The following is a 20,951-nucleotide window of genomic DNA, read 5'->3' on the forward strand; positions in this document are numbered from 1 at the left end:
AAGCAATTGTAAAGTTGTAACCGACGCACAACTCTTTCTATCAGAATAATGTGTGTATTTGGTCAGTGATTGATAAGATATCAACTTGTTCTTATTTCGGTGACTCCGATTCATCTCCCGTCGGCGACTTAATTATCCAACTATTCACGAGGATGATATATTTTTGGTTGAATATTCACAAGAATATTGTCTCATTATCTACGTTCCAGATTTCAACTCCCATGAGGCGGCAATGCATTGAGAAACACGGAAACATCTCATCATAATTGTTCGATGTGGCATACATACAGGAATGACAAAGAAACCAGAACTTATCGATTAACGGAACTGGTTCCGGCAATACCGAAACGGGGCCATTTCTCTCGTTCTCACCAACATAATCGACTTTCACCATCACATCCTCAAGAGAAGAGCAGGTCTCCATGGACCCAGATCCAGTTAGCAGATTGTGGGCTGGGTTGTGGCCAGCCCATCCCAAAGGTGCAGTGCAAATCTGCCGTATTTTCTCTTGCTATGATTAGGGACTCTATTTACAACACGCTCGCAACTGCATTTAAATACGTAGAAGTTCGAATACAGAGATTTTTCACCATTGTTACATCAGCTGATAAGATGTGCGGGAGGAAGAAGGTTAACTCATCAAGTACGGGCATGAAAAGTTCTTCAATCGTATTTCACGTTGTAAGGTACCATATGATCTTGATTTGTATTGTATGATCGGATGCGACGGGAACATTGTCTGAGCTAACATTCATCGTCTGATGGCCTTGCAGCTTTCGTCGATTGCTGCAGCAGGAGCTAAAGATTTGAGGAGATCCCATTGGCCTGGAGGCTGGAAGTAATTCGGAAGATTGCAGAAAGTTGGCTAAGGCTGCTTTGGAACTCTTTTTTTTTTTTTTTTTTTTTGCGTTTTCCTTTCCACGTATTTGCTTCGTCCACTCAACGTGACAGAGAATTATTAATTGCATGCAAGCATAGGCACTTGGAGAGATGTTAAAAAAACAAGGAATCTTATCAGGTGAGAAGCATTATCCATGTCATGTATGTTTCTTTTTTTCAGCCTTTAAAATAAATTAATCGTGATTTGATCAAAGCTTAGAAGGAAAGATAATCATAGTTCGTTCCGACTCGGTCTGGGATAGAATTTCTCGAGGACAGAGTTGAGCAAACATTAGTGTTGTATTGTACGGCTCCATGTAAGCTTTAACATTAATTTCACAGTTCTTACATGAAGTCAGTACCATAACTCCCCCAAACTAAAGCAACCAAAGCTTAAGAATTAGCAAAAACTAAGGAAGCTCACATTAATGTCTGTCTGATCTGATCTCATCCTAAACTCAAATCCATCTCTTTTTCTTCTGTAGGTAAAAAAATTACAGATAATCAGCATATTGGAGAGCCTCTCTCTCGCTATTGGAGATCTTCTTCTTCTTCTTCTTTGCTTTAACCAATATTTTCAAGAAAAAAAGCCCTTTTTCTCACTCCTCTCTATTTCTCCATTTGCAGAGTAAAGGAGAGGAAAATACCCACCAATTGAAAAAAAAAGAGAGAGAGAGAGAGAGGAGTGTGAGAGCGGAAACTAACAGACACAGAAGTTTTGATGAGATGAGAGCTGTATGAATAATGCTTCAGACAGTCAAACCATCGAATCCACATTGCTTGTAAGTGAGGGACTGCTTCCTTGGGCTAATTACTATTGCACAGTCGACTGATACCTGTCCCCACAGCCACAATTAATTAGAACAAAAACATATAATCAAACCCCACATGGCTGTCTTGTGGATATTTCTCTACATTAAAAAGTGAACAAATGGGTCTCTATGTAACATATTCTATACGTCAGACCGATTAAAAAAGCATATGTCATTAAATAAAGGGAACCAATCAATGAAGAAATCACGAGCTCTGGGATTGTACTACTTTCTTTTCGACTTTTATCCGCCCCCCCCACCTTCGACTTCGAGATTAAGGAAACTCCATTCATATAAAAAAGAAAGGTACAAGTAAAATCTTTTCAGAGCTGCCGATAAATAGGCAGTCGCTGCTCTTCCCAACCACGCTTCTCTCTTCTTTTTTTTTTTTTTTTGGCTGGGTCAACCATGCTTCGCTCATCTTTCTTCAGTAGTTTCTTCAACCCGACCTTAAGTATGGTTTGATATTAAATGGTGAAAGGATCCTGCCTAATGATGATTTACCTATATGGTGCTGATAGCTATTCCCAGGGTTACACCCTCTCATAACAAATGGCAACTGATCCAGTCAAATGGCTGATATTACATCAACAGTGAAGCGGCCAAGAGCTAAAAAATAATAACAAGAATCTTCATGGTTCATCCTCCTTGTGTGGCTACATCCATGGGCAAGCTAGCATTAATCATCTTATTATAGGCAGTTCTGGTGAAACCAAAGAGAGAACTAAAGCAGAGCACGCATAAATGGCCCGATATTATTGTGCCTAAAATGAATGATTAACCATTAGTTTAACATTATAGGGATGGATGTTCAAGGGGTGGCTCAGCTTGAGTTATTTCCCTGACTGACCATTATTATCCAAACATAGTGCAGCTAAGGACTCCTATTTGGATCTCTTAATTTAATTAAACAACAGAAACTATGGAGATACAGATCATCTCTCTCTCTCTCTCTCTCTCTCTATCTCTCCCTCGAGGGGGAAGAGAGAGAGGGAGAGGAATCCAAGACTTGGGAGGGTAATTGACTAAGTCATGAAGGAAGCATCCAAGAAAGAACATCCTGCTCTGTTGTAAGACCAAAATGAAGCCTTCCCCAGTAAGAATGTTCCCTATGAGCACACAACGCCCTAAAAACTCAACATAAAAATATAAGCAACAGCACAGTTTTATATACAGTGCTGCTGCAGCCTCCGAAATTGACATAGAGGCATGTGGCAATATTGTAAATAATTCAAAAGCAGAGGGCACTTTTACAAGCAGAGAGGGACTGGAGGATTATCCTCCGGAAAATGTAGGAGGAAAAAGCAGATTGCATGTTCAACACACGTCAGTGCTTAGTACGACAAGACATGTATCAGTTTAATGAGAAATCCAACATTAGAAAACCATAAACCCGATGATAGTGTTCCCTTTTTCTCAATTCCTTCTGCCAAAAAAAAAAAAGGACGAGAAGAAGAAGACTAATGGTTGGAAACAGAGATATGATAGGCAGGCACATGCAGGGGGATTGATCGGTAAAATACAAAGAGGGCCATCAAACAAACGCAGGCGTCTTTGTCAAAAAGGACAATGTCCCCGAGCAAATCCAAGAAAAAAAATTTTTGACTTTTGCACCAAAAAGCAAAGATATCATAAGATGCCATTGAGCTCAGAGCGTGTAAACAACGCTATCCGATGGAGCGAATAAAAATACAAACTTAGGGTTTGCATATGTAGGTTTTGCAAGCTTATCGACTCCATAGAATCCGCATATGAAGAGGGTCAGGCATTAATGCAATGTCGCCGACCGAGCAGGCACATGAAACTTCATTCAGACTACTTCACAGTTGTTTTTATCTTTTCCTAAACCTGACAAGTTACCTGATGACGCTCGAATGGTCTAATTTTTATACTATACCATGTGAATCGTATACGAGAAAAGCACTCCGACCCAATACCATGATAGACTCTGCTTCTCCTTCCAACAGGCGCAATGTAGCAGGCAACACAAATAATGTGCGGCGCATGTTTGCACCGAAAAGGGGAGGGCCAAGGTGTGTTCCTTTTTCTTCCACCATTTGCTCCATAGCTCTCGGTCTCTCTCTGCCACTCTCTCTCTCTCTCTCTCTGTCTTCCCCCCTCTCAATGATCAGTAAGGAAATGACGAACATTTCAGGAGCACAAAATCCTCGAGAAGCCGAGACGAGAGGAAACGTGGCGGGTAAGGGAAAGCATGAACTCAGATGGGCTACCAAAGAAAGAAAGAACATTTTCGAAAGATGTCTTAAAACTGACCCATCATCCATAGATGGGAAAAAAGAAGAGAACCAGAGCAGTCAAGAGAGCTAAAATTAGCAAACTTGTGACATGAAATGCAACAGCCGTGAATGAGATTTCGAGATCTAGCAAGCATTCACACACTTGAATAGAATGTGGAAAAGAATTCGAGCTTGCCTGAACACCGGGGGAGTCCACATTCAATACCCGGATCCTGGCACCCACGTCGCCAAGCACCCGGAGCTCAACCCGGTCGTTCAGCGCTGCGTCCCTGATCAAATCCGCCGCGTCGGCCTGCATCAGGCTCACCCGATCCACCACAATCGTGGCAACCACCTGATCCCCAAAAAGGAGAAACAGAAAAGACTGATAACTGCTTCCATAACTATCAACATTTCCAATTATATCCAGAAAACATTAACATAAGCGTTCAATTCCCAATAAAGGCAACATCAATTGTGTCCTCTGAAGCTTTCCAAAGATAGACCATGTCCAAGAATGGAGTTTAAGGAACATTGCTTAACCGGACGAATTGTTTTTCAGATGACAATGATGATCAATGATCACCCACCTGTCTCTGGCTATGGGCCTCCTGATAGAACCCGGGAACAGAGGCTTTACCCAGTGGGATCCCCTTGTACATGACGGTAAACCTCGACTCGCCGTACCTGATCCCCACCTTGTTGGGGTTCACCGCCAGGAACAGCATCCGAATGTTCAGCGACAGCTCCGCCGACGTAGGCGTCGGCGTCGAAGCCGTAGCCACGGTGGAGTCCGCGGCGGCGGTGGCAGGGGATTGGTTGATGCCCATGTACTGCACCCCGACCTGCTGCAGGTCGAACTGGGGCTTCTTGGGCTTCACGGCGAGGAGGATCACGAGGACCACCGCTACGACCAAGAGGGCGAGGAAGGAGAAGAGTAGGAAAAGGCAGCAGCAGCAGCCCTTGAGGGAGGCCGAGGAGGACGAGGAGTAGTATCGCTGTTGGTAGTGGGAGGAGGACGACAGCTGCCTCTGCCGGTGGTCACCGTCTCCCCGGGTTGTCATATTATTATGGGTTCTTCACTTCTGCCTGTTCCGAGCTGTCTCTCTCTCACACTCTTATATCTCTCTGGCCTACAGTGATCAGTGATCTGAGGGAAAGAAGGAATCAAACGACGCCGGCCCTTTTCACAGCTCGCGCACTGTCACTGCTTTACTTACTTCCAGAGAGAGAGAGAGAGGTGGAAAGAAGAAGAAGAAGAAGAAGAAGAAGGGGAGATTGCTTAGGAGATAAATAAAGCAATAAAGGGGAAAATGGGAATGAGTGAATCCATAAAAGGGGAAAGTGGAGAGGTTGTTAGTGGTGGTGGTGATGGAGCAAGGAGAAATAGAGAGGGAGGAATGTGGGGGAAGAGAGAGAAGTTCTCTCTCTCTCTCTCTCTCACTCTGCTCTGTCTTTTGTTTTCGTCTGCCAAGGCGAACGGTGCCATTTATTTCCATTTCTTTCAAGGCTTCCACTCACTCCATCCGACCGTCATGTAATTTAATGTAATGGAATGGACCATGTCCAATATGTCCGAAAGGATACTCCCGAAATATCAACCCCACAACTTCCCGCTCGGGTTTCTCCTACGGTCTGTTCGGCTTTGTTGCAAGTCGAGATCTCGTGTAGTTCTTGCAGCCATTTGTCCATGCGGGGTTTGGCTCGGCCGATCGTCACCATATCGAACGACTACTTCTCATACTAGAATGTCGTGTTACTTGAATATGGCTCTTTGGAAGTGGCCTAGGAGCTGATCAAAGCTGGGTCTAGCCCACTTGGCGGGGCCGATCTAGGCCCGGTTCTTCCCCGAGGTTTGTTCTTCACAGATCGACTTGGAGGCCAAGTCCAGTCCGCCATGTCCGAGAGGAAGTTTTATTACACATCATCATGACCTCAAACTTTTGCACATTTAATTTTTGGGCTGCACCTATTTAAGAGGTGTTCTTAGTTGACTAACTTCTTAGCTTGACATGCGCACCAAGCCGGTTCCGTGGGCCTGATCTTCTAACCAAGACAGGATCTATATGTTGGGCCATATATCTAAAGGGGGGCCAATCTTTAGGCCCACAGCCCAAAAGGGGTAAACTTGCTTTGAGTCCTTTGGTTTGCTAACAGAACATAATGCAATGTGCACGGCATGCCTTCCCTTGTTTAATTAATTACTACACTCTTGGGAGTCTGTCGACTGAAGGTTCATGGTACATTATTTCGGAAAGATCGCAGATAGAGAGAGAGAGATTGCGCGGCCACACGAGGTATACGCAATCCCGAGCATGCAAGTGGAACTTCCAAATAAGATTAGCTAGGGGACCAAAGCAAGCAGCTAAATTAGGAGAAAACTACGAATAATTCTTAGGTTATTCTTTATAATTGTCATATATAACTTGATGAAATGTCTTTGTTGGTCAGTTATTCACCTGACGTTTCAGATAAGAGGCATAAACTTCATTGATTACCAAACAAAATTTTACATATGCATCATGAAATCACCTATCCAAAAAGCCCAAATACAAAGTGGTTGCTCTCCCTTAAGTGTACAGTCGACTATAACTACGAGATTGGATATAAACTTCATTAATGTTTCGAAAAGGAAAACAAACATAGTCGTCATGGGTTTTGTTTAAAGTTATTTGATAAGTGTAGGTTGTACAGTCTCTTAATTAATGAAATACACTACTTATTCAAAAAAAAACACTTATAAACTTATTGGGTGCCCGAAAATAAGCAAGTATGCTAGGGCCTATATATTAATTTCATTATCGAGCAAATTGTGGTCGTGACGACTTATCCTTGGCTGCGAGTGGATCACATTGTAATTAGGGTTTGGAATCAATTCTTTTAAGAAATAAATGATATTAGTTAAGTGGATTTGGGTTTATTTCAATCCAAATTCAATTCAGTTGTAATGGTCCTAAAATTTTGATAGGAAAGAATTGTTGTCCCGAGCTGTATGGGACAATCGAGGGAGATGGCACCGCGGATTAATAATGGGAGAGAATCGAAATGTGAAGCTGCAGGCCTTCACAGTCAAGGAGGGAACCATCGTCACCGCTGCGATAACGTCCATGTCTGGGTCGATAACCCCGGCACTGTTGTTAGAGTCCCTACAATTTGGCTAGTCAGCTAGATATCATTTACTAAATCAATCAATATATAAGTTGCACCTTAATAAGAGAGGCCTAGCTGGTTGAGATACATGTTCTTTGACCAGTATAGTAGCGATGTGCAACGAGGAAAAATAATTACAATCCCGAAATGAATCCTAAACGGGCCTCCAATCTTCGAGATTCTAATGACAAAAATCGACATTCACATCTCCTTGAACGACTTTTATATGTTATTGAAACAATAGAAAAATATTATCTTACTCTGTGAGAATTCAATTTAACGTAAACATTTGATTTCAGTGTCTAGAATTTGATAGTACTTATCACCTCCACGAGATCTTGGTTTAATCTTACGGACTCATGCCGAATTTACTTGAATCTGCAAATTTGATACATGAGTATGAAATAATTAATCTTGAAATACATAATTTTATCAAGATTTGGTACTTGCATTAGTCAATCTTTCCCTAAATGGAAGTCCCAAACAGTGAACTTATCAATTTTTTGCGGGAAAATTAATAGAAAAATATCAATTATTCGTCCAAAATATGCCGCTCCTCCTAGACCTCATTTCTGTTTTTTTTGGCCTCAGTACCCTATTTATTTACTGCTTTCCAGAAAATATAACTGCAAGATGGTTTGATACTCTTGGTACTACAGTTTTGTAGGATTTTTCGTTATTCTCTTGGTTGAAGTACTTTTAGAAAATGAATTCATTTTATACTTAACTGGTTAATTTTATAATTTTGTGAGTCAAATCTTTTTCAGGAAACAAATTTTTTGTACTTGAGCTAATATAGTTGATTTTATTAGGAATAGATTTTGATGGGTTTGTGAATTAATATACCAGACTTTCATATTTCAAAAGATTTTGATTAGAGAAAATTACTCACTCGACTAGGTGGAGATTTGATTTGGATCTTTTCAATGTAGTTTATTCTTTACCTTATTTTTCCAATTATTATTTTTTTCAAATTAAATTAACATTAGTCATATATTATCCACCAAAAAAAATAGTCATATATTCAATAATATATTTTGATTGGTTACAAACTTATGATTTTCAATTATTAAAAATATAATGACATTACGTTATCCATGCAATGCGCAGACCTCACTAATAATGATGATGACGACGATGATTTTAGACTGATAATTATAGAATGGCCAAAAAGTAGGTATTAATTTATAATGATGAAACAATTACATGAAGAAGGATTCCATTTTTTTAATTAATCCAATGGTATTAATTTTTCTAAGTTCAAAATATTAGATGGTTTTGGTCTTTGGCTTTATTCTATTTACTGCTTTCACATGGAAAGTAAGGAGGGGAATGAACTGTTATTTTAGCCTGTTTCCAAGAAAATGTAACTGCAATACCGTTTTGAATCTTTTGATACTCTTCCAAGGTCATCATATCATTCTATTTTCTTATCCAAAAAATTATACTAACATTTTATGTTGATCACTTCAGTAATTAATACTTATTTGTTACATTTATTGTAAAATAATTGATACTTTCTCATATCATATAATAAAATAAGATAATCGAAAATTTTACACTGAAATAGTGAGATATGATGAATTAAGTAATTTTTTTTATTTATCTTTTTTTTTTAAAACTGACATGTAATTTTTTTTGGGATAACTCACATGCATTTTATTGATAAAGCAACAGTAATATTATTTTTCCCATACCATAATAAACTCAAAACCTAATGATTTTTTTTTCTTCATTTCATCTTTTCTACGTAACCCAAAAGCATGCGCATTTAATTTCTAGATGTAAGGGAAAAAAAATCTTAGAATATGCGTGGGAGTTCTTTACATAAAATCTGAGACAAACTGACATAGATCTTTTGTAGAAATCAAGCGAAGGCCCCTCTATGACCAAAATCTATGTGCCCTATAGTACTTCTTTCATTAGTTTTTATTCCGGCTTCCTGTTTGAAAGGGGGTTGTGATCCCCGATACAAAGAACGAACTGAAACTTGGAAAAAATGATCGCCGGTGGATACTTTCAGATGGAGGCTACCTTCATATAACCTTGACACTAACGCATCGACGATTATATATCATGTGACCAGTATTGAACATGCATGTACATCTATGCGGGTGATTAGTGCTTCTCTTCCGTAGGGGATAGGTTGCCTAACAAGGCTGATCTGCTCGGATTAATCCACGGGAATCTGGTTGGAGTAGATGATGAATCCAAGGAGCTACTGCTCGGGAATTGTTTCTTTTGGTGGTCTGAAGCTGAACAATGGATCTTGGTGATGTCAAGAACAATGTCTTTCGATGGGTCGGTAGGGCTTGTGAAACTTCTACTGGCACCATAAGGTAGAGCTAGAGGAGAAGAGGAGGGATTCGGGATGCTACTATGCAAATGACCGAGAGAAGGGATGAAGTCACTAGAGATGTTATACTGATTCGAAAGACTGGGAATGCTCGAGTCCACTAGCATGAAGGAGGTCGCTGTGGAGGTAGTTGAAGCCATGGCCGTTGCGCCCACTGGGAGCGGGTGGTTGTGAGTTCCTTCATATGTAGTTATCAGTATAGACATGTCCTCGAGGCATCTTTGCACCTATAATAGAAAAATAAGGAACCAATTGAGACATTTATGCCCCGTTTGGATTCAGAGTTAATTGATTTTAACTTTAACTTTAACTTTAATTCAACACACTACACAACAAAAATACACATTTTTCAATTCAAAAATTTTAACTTTAACTTTAACTTTAACTTTAACTCAACACACTACACAATAAAAACACACGTTTCCCAAGTTAAATTTATAATTACATCTCATTTGTCTTTTTCCACAATCAAAATTAAAATCAAAATTAAAGTAACTTTAACTCTGAATCCAAACGGTCCCTTATAGTTGAAAAGATTCAACATATTATGCTAATTAATAACTATTATACCTGCTTTCTAACAGGGCAACCTGGAGCAACCGTGCAACGGTAGTAGGCTCGAGGGCAAGGATTCCCTTTCGCGATCTTCTGTCCGTATTTTCTCCATTGACACCCATCATTCATCTATAAAAACATAATACCAACATATAATAAAACTGGGCATAATGTGTTAAAGAAACCTTAATAATCATATTGCTGCTGAAAAATACTTACAGTGGCTCCTTGGACTCTTGCTCTCACTGAAACTCTTGTCTTCGATCTATTCGACGGAACTGTACTACTCAGGCCAGGAACACCACTCGAGTCAGTCCTCCGTATCTTATAATTTTCTACAGAAGTAAGATTTATGTCTTGCTTGTTCTGATGGCTGTCCTTATAATTGGTCTCTTCTGATCTATCGCTACGGACCTCCTCTTTGCCCGTCGCACCGGTGCCATGAAGTCTCAGTGACAATTCCAGTTCACTGTCATCACCTCCCAAAGGTGACGAGAAGGACCTATCCTTTGATTTCTCCGTTGAGTTAGTGGTCACTGTCTTTGGTTGTTCTCGGCTAGGGTTTCCGGCTAGAGGTAGAAAGATTTGCTGATCCTAATAATCAAACATTGAGTCTAAAATTATAAAAAGAACTATATATTAATAAGATCCAACTGATGATACTCATCATGACATGAGCCAATTGGAGTTTGTGATATATATATATATATATATATAAGCAACAGTCGCAAAACTTATGCAGTAGGCTAGATATTAATAGAACTTCATATGCAAATTATAATAAGAACTATATATTAATAAGATCCAACTGATGATACTCATCATGACATGAGCCAATTGGAGTTATATATATATATATATATATATATAATTAAGCAACAGTCACAAAACTTATGCAGTCGGCTAGATATTAATAGAACTTCATATGCAAATTCGGAAAAACAAGATTTCATATATGCAAATATTTTAGCTGGCACAGTTTTTTTAGGATCGATGAACACTTATATATGCATCGGAGTTACAGAGCTCGTACCATTGCTCTGTTAGCTTGTTGAACTTGAGCGACTTTTGTCTGAAGATCATAGTATTCCTTCATCGTTTGGTCCACGAATTTCTTCAAGAGCTTGTTCTCTTCTCGGATGCGGTTCATCTCCTTTTGCAGCTCTCCTAACTAAAACATATAAAGAAAAAGTTATAAATCCTACAATCGACACAAACAAACAACCGATCCCAAGATCGAATTTTGAATCAACATATAGTTTCCAGCAAAATCTCGTGAGGGATTTGGCTGGTTTATGCACAGATTCAATAGAAATTATAAAAACAATGAAAAAAGAATAAAAAACGAAAACTAACTGTTTATCTTCCTTTTTCAAGGGTTAATTAATCGTGGCCTGTTAGTGAAAATTGATTTGAACTTGGAAAAACGAATGAAAATCATCGTCCTCCGAAAATTATATGATGAAAGTTCATTGCTTAATTTTATCTCAAAAAATGAAGGGAAAATTAATCAATATTTCCGAAAATATAATATGGTCATTTGTTTCACTCATACATAGATACAATTAAATTCCATCAATTATGAGTTAGAATCATAATAGACTCACTTAATTAACAAGACTGATATATAAGATATCCATAGAAACAACAAACTCGATTCACAATGATAAATTTGTATCCAAAACTCGACAAGACAAGGAAATTATTAGGAAAATAATACTAAAGAGTATATGTTGTGGGAATTAACCTCATGTTTCTTGGGGATCTCTTGCTGGTGGGATAACTTAATAGAAGTATCTTCTTGTTGCTGTTCATCGCCTTCTTCCACTTCTCCTGCATCATTTGCTTCTGTTGTTGTTCCTTCTTCCACCTTGCTCTGATCTTCTTTGCCACCACATCCTCTCTCCTCTTGACCTTGCCGGTCTCCGACCACTTGTCCGCTATTTTCTTCTCCTCGTTTTCCTTGATCACATTCTGAATCCATTTTCAAGGACAGATTAATGGCTTCCATATATATATATATATATATAGAAGTTCACTCTCTTAATTTGGTATCTTCTCCTTCACTTTTTTTTTTTGGTGAAAATCTTCTCCTTCACTTAGATGAATGAATACGTACACAGAACCTGAATATCGATATCTCCTCTCTCTCTCTCTCTCTCTCTCTCTCTCTCTCTCTCTCTCTCTCTCTATCTATCTATCTATCTATCTATCTCTCAGAGTCTCTGATTTCTTGCTGCTTTTGAGGCACCAAAGTCAAGCCCTTCCCATCCTCGAAGTCTATACTATAACTTGCAAATGAGTATATCAGTCTAATCAATAAATATTAAATAATTACGGCACAAGATGTAGTGCATTTGCCAAACTGCGTTGGCAAACTAACTAGCTAATTTATTGGAGGGATTCGAAACACCAACACTCATGCGGAGGGTCTCACTAACAATATAAATGCAAAGATAGTTTTAGTTAATAAATTGAGAATATTTTGTGATTTTATCATAAAATAATATCAATAGTAGTATTAGATTGGACACACAAAGGGACGCATCTAAGCTTTGACTTTAACTCATATAGTTTATATAGTTATGTATAATTAGTTAAATAAATAGGCTTTTGTTTAAAGGAAAAGGCTAATGCATAGGATCAGCTACAGTATTTATTATTAACACCCAACTGGCTCCTCAGGGATCCATTACCATAATTATGGCTATGATACGTCCACATGTAGGAATTATTATACGGCCGGCACAAATTTCAACTGCTAATACTCTAAACTGATAGAGGTTAGCACCGTGCAACGATATTCAAGACTATTAATGGAACATATTATATATAAACAATCAGAGCATCGATTGACATATATAAATTAGGGTGCCTGGTGTAATACCATATTAATTAATTTATAAAGGAATGGCAAGTTTATTTTTCTTTATGAATTTAAGTTGGCAGTAAGGTGAGATGACAATTTATGTGCAAATCATGTTGCTTATGTATACAAATTAAAGATAGATTTAGTTTATTATTAGGATTTTGCTTTCTCGAAATTAAGGGTAGGACCACCGGCTAATTAAATAAGTATTGCCTTTGATGGTCCACTAAGAAATAATTTAAATAAACACATCCAAATTGTAAGTAGAGAATTTGGCAGTGAGACTTAACATCATCTCTTATTAATTGTTTAGGCGCAGATGCCAAACTTCATTAAATCTGAAAGAAGCTAATCTGCCTAAGTAAGAAGCTAATCTGTCTAAGACCTAGCAGATATATACAAAGCATCAATATGTATGCTCCTCTATAAATTTTGGTCCTGGTGTCCGAAATTATATATCGAAGAAGATCAATTAACGCATAGAATCGTGAAAAAGAAACATACAAACACACCCATATATATTTAAAGATCTGGACCTGAGTAGAAAATAATAGAAGCAAAGCAAATATATAAAGAAGAATATATATATATATATGTATATGTATATGTATATATTGCCGCCTGGCTAGCTATATTAGAATTAGTCAATTAATATGTAAATTAACATACGATTTCCTTTTTTTTAAAGTTTTATTATGTCTGTATACAGTATTTATGAAAAATGACAAATTGGCCGCAGCATGCATCATGATAAATGGTGGAATTTGAGCCCCATACGAAATCCCATAACGAAAGAAATTAATTAAGAGAGGAAACCAAAACCTAGGGATCGATCAGATCTGGAAATGGTCAACTGGAAGACCTCAGACCTCGATCGCCCATCTCTTTCTTCCCCACAAAACCCTACTTTTTATATAACTCTTCCATTAAGACAATCAACCACGTTATCATATATAAAAACATATGTTGAGATTCTAAATTCAGCACAAGTCTTCGCCACCATTCTCTATTTTCGCCCCTCCACGTACAACCGAGATGCTTAATGAGATAAATTCTCGATTCTCGATCCGGATTTATATTATTATCCATATATCATATTTTCGACCCATTTAACAACACTAATTCTCGAGAAATGCATGCATGTTTAACGGTTTAATCATCTCTTATTCTCAGTACAGTTTGTGGATTGGGAATTTCTTTGTTTGCTCGTTAGTTATCCTTTATTTTCGATTCTCTCTACATCACGCTTGACCAGAAATGAGATTCAGTTTGAATTAATTACTTAGTCGTGATTAAAATTAATCAGCGAAGACGTATGATCTATTCCTAATCAATCGGTGTATGCAGCCCCTTAAATTACTAGGGAGCGGCATTATATATAAGATAAGATGTGGTTATAACTATATATATGAGATTATCATATGTACCGCATAATTAATTTTGATTTACTCGATGAGGCACAATACATATAATATTTAATTATTAATTTATTCATAAAAAAAATTATTTAATTATTACACACGTGGAATCGACACAAATCAAGGATCTTATACTGAAATACTCATTATTAAGTTATTCAGATACAGTTGACTTTCTCATATGAGAAGAGAGGATAGAGAGAAAGACAGATCAAGATATATATATGTGGGTGTGTGTGTGTATATATATAGAAGAAAATATAGCTCGAGGAAAAGCAAGAAAAAAAGAACAACTAAACGACTACTTCCACATGATGAATATCATATATATATATATATAAACTCCAACTTCCACTATTCCTATACTATATATAAAAGTTCGAGATCATCACACAATGAAATGTTTCAAAAAAGTAAGTTTATTCGCTAATAATATGAATTGGTCATTTATTATAACAAAGAAGTTTCTGTCTTGTTAGGGTTATTTAATTTTACCCAACTGTCTGTTGGGGATTTATATCTGGGACGGATGGTTCAGAGACGATGATAGAACCGAATTCAGATTCGGAGAAGGCGAACTTCAGAGACGGTTGAAAAAGATGATGTCAATCACGAACTCGATTGAAGAAGATGACAAACACGATCTTTGATCAACAATTGCTTCAAAACACGAATCAACGCTTTCCGAAAAAAATTATTTACCCCATACGAAGTTGCTATTGGATTTATAGCGAGTCTCTTCGAGGATACAATGCAACGAAACTTTTGTGCGTTCTACGATTAGCAAACTCGTAAAACACTCTAACTCTTCCCTCAATATTTTTTATTATGAAATTATTTTGATTAATCGATCATTTGACTTTTAACACTAAAGCCTCTATTTGAATATGTTCAATAGGCACTGGGAAAAAAAGACGTATCTTTTATTTGGGATATGTATCACAAATAAACTTTTTAATTAATTAATTAATTTAGTAACTTTCAGCAAATGGTCGTTCGTCCCAAAATTACAACTGCGTGTATCCCTCACAATCATTGATATTGTTTCACATAAGGCAAAGGCACAAAGGACTTGACCATTATATATTTATACAGATCAAATTTTCAAACTTATAATCCGAATCAGTTGATAATCAAAAAATTTATTTTTCAACGAACATAGTTTCCTCATTTCAATGTTGTATGTGACACTAAGATAAAAATTTCAACAATCCTTAAAATTTTGATAACGAGTACACCCATTATGGCTCTCAACTCAACTTGATTCCCCATTCACCCGAAAAACGATATGATGCCAAACACCCCACATTTTGAGATATTTCGAAAAGGTTTCTCATACTATACCATACATATAGAGATAAATAATCACTACCTTTATCATTACTTTATCCACTACGAAATACTTTCATTTCGTATCACAACATCAAAAGAAGCAGCATAGAACACTCAATCATCTCTTATAAATAAAAATCAATTACCACTAATCAACTCAAATTATGCCAAATTTGAAGGAATTAGGCGACAACAAATTTAATTCTTCTACCAACCTTTATCCTCCCACTAAACATATCACAAGATAATCAAATTAAATAAATAGGAGTTTGTTCTCTGTCAATTTCGTCTATAAACACATGAACAAAGTGCATATATGCATGGAGTCAATTTTCAAATTAAAAGAAAATATTTGAAAAGTTTTGGCCGATGAAAGAAAATCATGGACACACCATTATGGCTGCCGAACAGACACCAAAGATACAACTGCAGGTTCTTTATATTTCATGAGCACACGTTCAAACCAAAAGACACAAGGAAGAAATAACTTCCATTGGAATTTTTTTCTGGCCAAATAGTCATCATGATAATATCCAATAGATTTTTTTTTTCGATTAAATGCACAGTTCACAATTTTCCAGAATATCATTGTCACTTAGATTAATATAATCATTTATTTGCATATATCGAAGAAATTTAGACTGAATCAAATCTCGCACCCCTTGCAGAGAACATAAATCAATTATATAAGCAAAAGAATGAGATTTAACGATTTTGTTACTTACTTCAAACACAACGTTAGCCTCGACAACCATTTCAAATAACTCTTTTCGGAAAGTATTAACCCGTGCCTTAAAGCAATTATTCAACATCAAATGTTGTGTTTGTCATCTTTTCGAATTCAAGCTCGAGATCGATATCTTCTTCTTCAACCGTCTCCGAAGTTCATCTTCTCTAAATCTGAATTCGGTCCGTCTTCATCTCCAAACCATCTGTCCCAAGTATAAATACCCTACAGTGTCTCTATCATCAATTCTAATAAATAAATTGAAGCAATAGCAAATTATTCCAAGTCAAATTATACATAATTTAGTATTTTATTATATAATCACTAAAAAAATAGTTTATTATATTACTTATTACTGCAGAGAAAGTCCACAATATATGGCATGTCACATAAACTATAATAAAATACAATGCCTAGACGTAAGAAGTCGATCGAGCAACATAATATTGCATTTAATCGAACAAGCTGCAGGTTCATAAATGTAACAAATGAAAACTATTGTGAGACTAATTATATATGCACTACCCACATATTGTAATTAAGCTTCTTAATTATATATTCCAAATTGCACCAAAAATAGTGAATTTGCCATTATCATATATGTATCGAGGGTCTTTCGCATTATATTATAGAATTGAAGTTCGATGGCTAGTCCACTGTCGTTTTAGTAATTTTTATTTCTTTTTTTCAAATATTTTTGTGCCATTTCAGAGGCAAATTAAAAATTAGTATATTCTGTATCAACTTATTCCAAAGCGGATCACATGACAAATATCAAGAAGCCATATAAATATATATAGATGCTGCAATTTGGGAATTCAGACAAAATGGAGTCCTAATTTGTCTCTATTAGACTGAATTTCTCTCTCGCTCTCTTTTTTCCCTACTTTTGTTTTTTCATTTGAAATTTTAAGACTGATTACTGATTTCTTAGCAAGTTGTGACTCTGAACAAATATCATTGCAGCATTTTTTTCTCCATTCACACAAGTGACAAGGACGTATTGCATGTGTATTAATTTAGAATGGAATTGTTATTACAAGGCAATTAATTATAAGATAATATAGTAATTAGTTCTATTAGACGGCATATTACATAATAATTAAAAAATCCGGGACGCTTCCTCGATGATGTTTAGTTGAACGTCTTATCGAATGATTTTTCTTGCTCTAAGAAACCTGCTGACCAGTAAAATATCAAATCCCTAGCCAATGACGACATGTTTGAACATTCACTATGCGACTTTGTACGCGAAACTAATCGATCCCCGTATCCTGCCATAAAGTACGATTTTGATATTCTCCATCTTTGAATAATTATTAGTGCCAATATCTAAAAAAAGTACAAAATTTTCACATTTTAATAATTGTAGTACGAATTTTTTCTTAATAAAAAAATGCACAAACTTTCGATTTGATAACAATTCTAGCACGACGTCAATTTTTCCGTTAATTTGAACGAAATTGAGGCCATAGAGTGTGCCGACAACTCCAATCGGGGGGAGGGCATCGGCGATCCCAATCGGGGATGGTGTGGTCGGAATCGAGGCCCCCACTTCCTGGAATTGAGAAAATCCTCAAATTAGGGATTCTCTTGATTTTGGCAGGTAGAGTTACGACCCCGGCCATCAACTCCTAATTGGGGTTGTCGGCAACCATTTGTGGCCTCGATTCCGTCCAAATTAACAAAAAAAAATTGACGCTGTGCTAAAATTATTATCAAATCGAAAGTTTGTGCATTTTTAAGTTAACAAAAAAAGTTCATACTTGAATTATTAAAATGTGAAAAGTTTGTCTTTAGTTATTAACCCTAATTATTATTGTGTTTCCTAATTTATTTTTATTTTCCTGGGAGAATTAATTAAGCAAGGGAAAGCTCGACCAAAACTGGTCTCATAGGCCCATATACGATATATATGGGCCGGCCTGCAATTTTTCTCCCCAAGGCCCATACGGCCCATTTTCGTCTTCAAACCCTCACCCTCTTTCTCGTCGTCTACCCGGCTTCTGCTTTTCCTCCCTAAAACCCTACCGAGCTTCCATAGCTTCAGCTTCCTTTGTTCTCTTCCCTCTCATTCTCGGCGTCCTATAGTTCACCGGCGTGCCCGACAGACTTGGAGGTGCCCGCATAAAAAATGCCGAAGTCCAAGAGAAACAGACCAGGTACGTCTCTTCTTTCGGGCACATAAGCTTCGCTCTGTCGGCAAAGGATCATGATTTCATAGGGGAATGGTTAAATTGATTCATGAGAATGCTAATAAGAAGTAAAGGTGACCGCGAGAAAGTGGTTTGTGAGTAGAAAAATTGAATCTTGACAATGATTTATTGGGATTTTTTTCCCTGAATTAGCTTGAATTTACTGAATATGAAGGTGAAAGGATCATGCGCTGATTGATACATTCGGAAATATTCTTCACATCGGGAGATTATTGTCTAATTGGTTCGATTTAGTGTAAAGTTTGCTATTTTGAAGAATTGGGTGGAGGGAATGACTCTGGAATGATTTGCAGTTACGTTGTCGAAGACGAAGAAGAAGGGGAGGGAGCATAAGGAATCGGTTGTTAACTCAATAAGGGAGGCAGTAGAACGCTACAACTCAATTTATGTCTTCTCTTTTGAGAACATGAGAAACCTCAAGTTTAAGGAGTTCAAGGAGCAGCTCAAATCCTCCAGCAGGTTACTTCACATGTCACATTTTTTTTTTTTTTGGCCTGGTAACAAATACCATTCGTTGTTTCTGGTTGAGACATAAATACTAGTATTGATGGGTGGTAATTGCAGGTTCTTCCTTGGTTCGAATAAAGTCATGCAGGTTTCTCTGGGTCGGTCTGCCGCAGACGAGATTAGACCCAGACTCCATAAGGTTTCTAAGGTATTATCTCGTTCTGAACTTTTTAGATTTTTGGACTGAAATTGCAAGTCTCTTGTGGTACACTCTGCTAATATTGATCTTCCCCAGCTTCTGTGTGGAAACACTGGACTTTTCCTAACTAACTTGTCAAAAGAAGAGGTACAAAGGTGAGGATTTGTTCCATAACGCGCTCCAGTCTATACATGATCCTCTCATTTCAATGTTCAGTTTCTCCAGCATTGAAAGGTTGTTAGTGCTCAGCTTGTATTGACTTAGTGCCATTTTCTTCATTATCACCTAAGACTGACTGTGACCGACTTCACTAGTCCTCCAAGAAGAAGGTGTATTTGTAGCTTCGGGATTTAAAACTTCTTTCTCCTTTCTTTAATAGAAGTTGGATAATTGGCGTTTGCATAGAAATATCATGTGATGACTACTTAAAGTGCTCTCTCTCTCTCTCTCTCTCTCTCTCACACACACACACACACACATTGGAGCATATACATGCAAATATTGAAAGCCTTGATAATGGTCTTGACATTGAATATCACATCACAGATTATTCAATGAGTTTGAAGAATGCGACTTTGCCAGAACAGGAAGTATTGCCACCGAGAAGGTAAAAATATATTCTTTCTATTTGCCTCTTGATTCTGCATAAGTTCATTGCAATCAAATTGTGGAAAAGCTTGCCTATGGACAGTTTTATATGTGTTGTTGCTATTTCTTTTCCCAATCAAGATGCATTAAATTTTTGTTGTAGCTCTACAAGTAAAAGTACGAAGAAACATTCATCAGTAGTAGCAATAGATCTTGACTGATTCCTGTCAAGCTGTGCTGTGTCTTGGAGTAACGTTATGCGAATTTGTCTAATAAACTGTAGGTGGAGCTCAAGGAAGGTCCTTTGGAGTTCACCCATGAGATGGAGCCCTTCTTACGCCAGCAAGGGATGCCTGTTCGATTGAACAAAGGTGTGTCATGAACTTGCCACTTTCACTTTGCTACTCAATTTTGTTATAAGCACATACACTAACTCTCAGGATTTCATTGATTTACAGGTGTAGTAGAGCTCGTTTCAGATTTTGTTGTGTGTGAAGAAGGGAAGCCCTTGTCTCCGGAGTCTGCTCGGATACTGGTATAGTAACCTTGTGATAGTTGGCCAATTTCCCTCAATAGCTGATACTAACTAAATTTCAAGGGAGGAACCTAATAAGGCTCATTGCTCTGTTGTTTGTTGCAGAGGTTGTTGGGAATCCAGATGGCTGCCTTCAAGCTTCAATTGGTATGCAGGTGGAGCCCTGAGGATTTCGAGCTTTACATTAAAGGACTGGATGAGTCCGATGTGGAATCGTCATAAAAAGACACCACTTATGGTGCAATTTTGTCTGAAGTTAGAAGATTTTCATATATATCTGGCACTAGACCTGGGTTTTACATCTCTGAGTTGTACTTTTGGCAGTGTGCGATGCATCTCGACTTGATGCAGTAGTTCTGGCGTGGGTCTCTCTTACCCTTAATCATTTAGTAGAGCAACAACTCTTGTGTGCGTTCCGTATGATTTGTGATATATTGATTGGTTTTGATCCATTAATCTGCTTGCATTTTCTCAAATGTGCACAAGTTCTTGTGATATAAACACAATATATTACACATGTTTCAGTCAGAAGGGAAATTATGGGTATAGTAATGCGACTGCACGGGAAGCCCAGTTAATGATAAATTGACAATGGAATCTAAAATCTCTTGGTATTATGTTGAAAGTTGAT

General features: G+C 37.4%; 3 protein-coding genes across 3 annotated transcripts; 1 reads left to right on the plus strand and 2 right to left on the minus strand.

The window, feature by feature from the left end:
- Nucleotides 1-1,160: 1,160 nt before the first annotated feature.
- Nucleotides 1,161-5,394, minus strand: LOC116194704 (NDR1/HIN1-like protein 6). The gene is made up of 3 exons (XM_031523590.1): nt 4,519-5,394; nt 4,125-4,283; nt 1,161-1,715 (listed from the first exon to the last, which is right to left on the minus strand). Exons 1-3 carry the CDS (start codon nt 4,990-4,992, stop codon nt 1,629-1,631), a joined length of 720 nt encoding a protein of 239 aa, XP_031379450.1. The 5' UTR covers nt 4,993-5,394; the 3' UTR covers nt 1,161-1,628.
- Nucleotides 5,395-8,992: 3,598 nt separating this feature from the next.
- LOC116195092 (probable WRKY transcription factor 9) lies at nt 8,993-12,181 on the minus strand. Its single transcript, XM_031524067.1, has 5 exons — nt 11,737-12,181; nt 11,023-11,160; nt 10,209-10,583; nt 10,005-10,118; nt 8,993-9,661 (listed from the first exon to the last, which is right to left on the minus strand). The coding sequence occupies exons 1-5, from the start codon at nt 11,998-12,000 to the stop codon at nt 9,197-9,199; spliced, it is 1,356 nt and encodes a 451-aa protein (XP_031379927.1). The 5' UTR covers nt 12,001-12,181; the 3' UTR covers nt 8,993-9,196.
- Nucleotides 12,182-18,333: 6,152 nt separating this feature from the next.
- On the plus strand, nt 18,334-20,776 carry LOC116194108 (mRNA turnover protein 4 homolog). Its single transcript, XM_031522830.1, has 8 exons — nt 18,334-18,497; nt 18,845-19,010; nt 19,116-19,206; nt 19,294-19,352; nt 19,744-19,804; nt 20,069-20,156; nt 20,244-20,320; nt 20,426-20,776. Exons 1-8 carry the CDS (start codon nt 18,470-18,472, stop codon nt 20,540-20,542), a joined length of 687 nt encoding a protein of 228 aa, XP_031378690.1. The 5' UTR covers nt 18,334-18,469; the 3' UTR covers nt 20,543-20,776.
- Nucleotides 20,777-20,951: the final 175 nt, after the last annotated feature.

Source organism: Punica granatum, chromosome 2 (genome assembly GCF_007655135.1).
Source record: "Punica granatum isolate Tunisia-2019 chromosome 2, ASM765513v2, whole genome shotgun sequence".
Taxonomy (NCBI): domain Eukaryota; kingdom Viridiplantae; phylum Streptophyta; class Magnoliopsida; order Myrtales; family Lythraceae; genus Punica; species Punica granatum.

Excerpts from the sequence above, each read along its gene's own strand:
- LOC116194704 (XM_031523590.1), bottom strand. The coding sequence starts at position 4,992 with ATGACAACCCGGGGAGACGGTGACCACCGGCAGAGGCAGCTGTCGTCC. Across the intron at positions 4,284-4,518 it reads AGGCCCATAGCCAGAGACAG|GTGGTTGCCACGATTGTGGT; the intron begins GTGGGTGATCAT and ends TTTGGGGATCAG. Across the intron at positions 1,716-4,124 it reads TGGACTCCCCCGGTGTTCAG|GTATCAGTCGACTGTGCAAT; the intron begins GCAAGCTCGAAT and ends CTGTGGGGACAG.
- LOC116194108 (XM_031522830.1), top strand. The coding sequence starts at position 18,470 with ATGCCGAAGTCCAAGAGAAACAGACCAG. Across the intron at positions 19,011-19,115 it reads CAGCTCAAATCCTCCAGCAG|GTTCTTCCTTGGTTCGAATA; the intron begins GTTACTTCACAT and ends TGGTAATTGCAG. Across the intron at positions 19,207-19,293 it reads GACTCCATAAGGTTTCTAAG|CTTCTGTGTGGAAACACTGG; the intron begins GTATTATCTCGT and ends GATCTTCCCCAG.
- LOC116195092 (XM_031524067.1), bottom strand. The coding sequence starts at position 12,000 with ATGGAAGCCATTAATCTGTCCTTGAAAATGGATTCAGAATGTGATCAA. Across the intron at positions 11,161-11,736 it reads AGATCCCCAAGAAACATGAG|TTAGGAGAGCTGCAAAAGGA; the intron begins GTTAATTCCCAC and ends TATATGTTTTAG. Across the intron at positions 9,662-10,004 it reads GTTGCCCTGTTAGAAAGCAG|GTGCAAAGATGCCTCGAGGA; the intron begins GTATAATAGTTA and ends TTTCTATTATAG.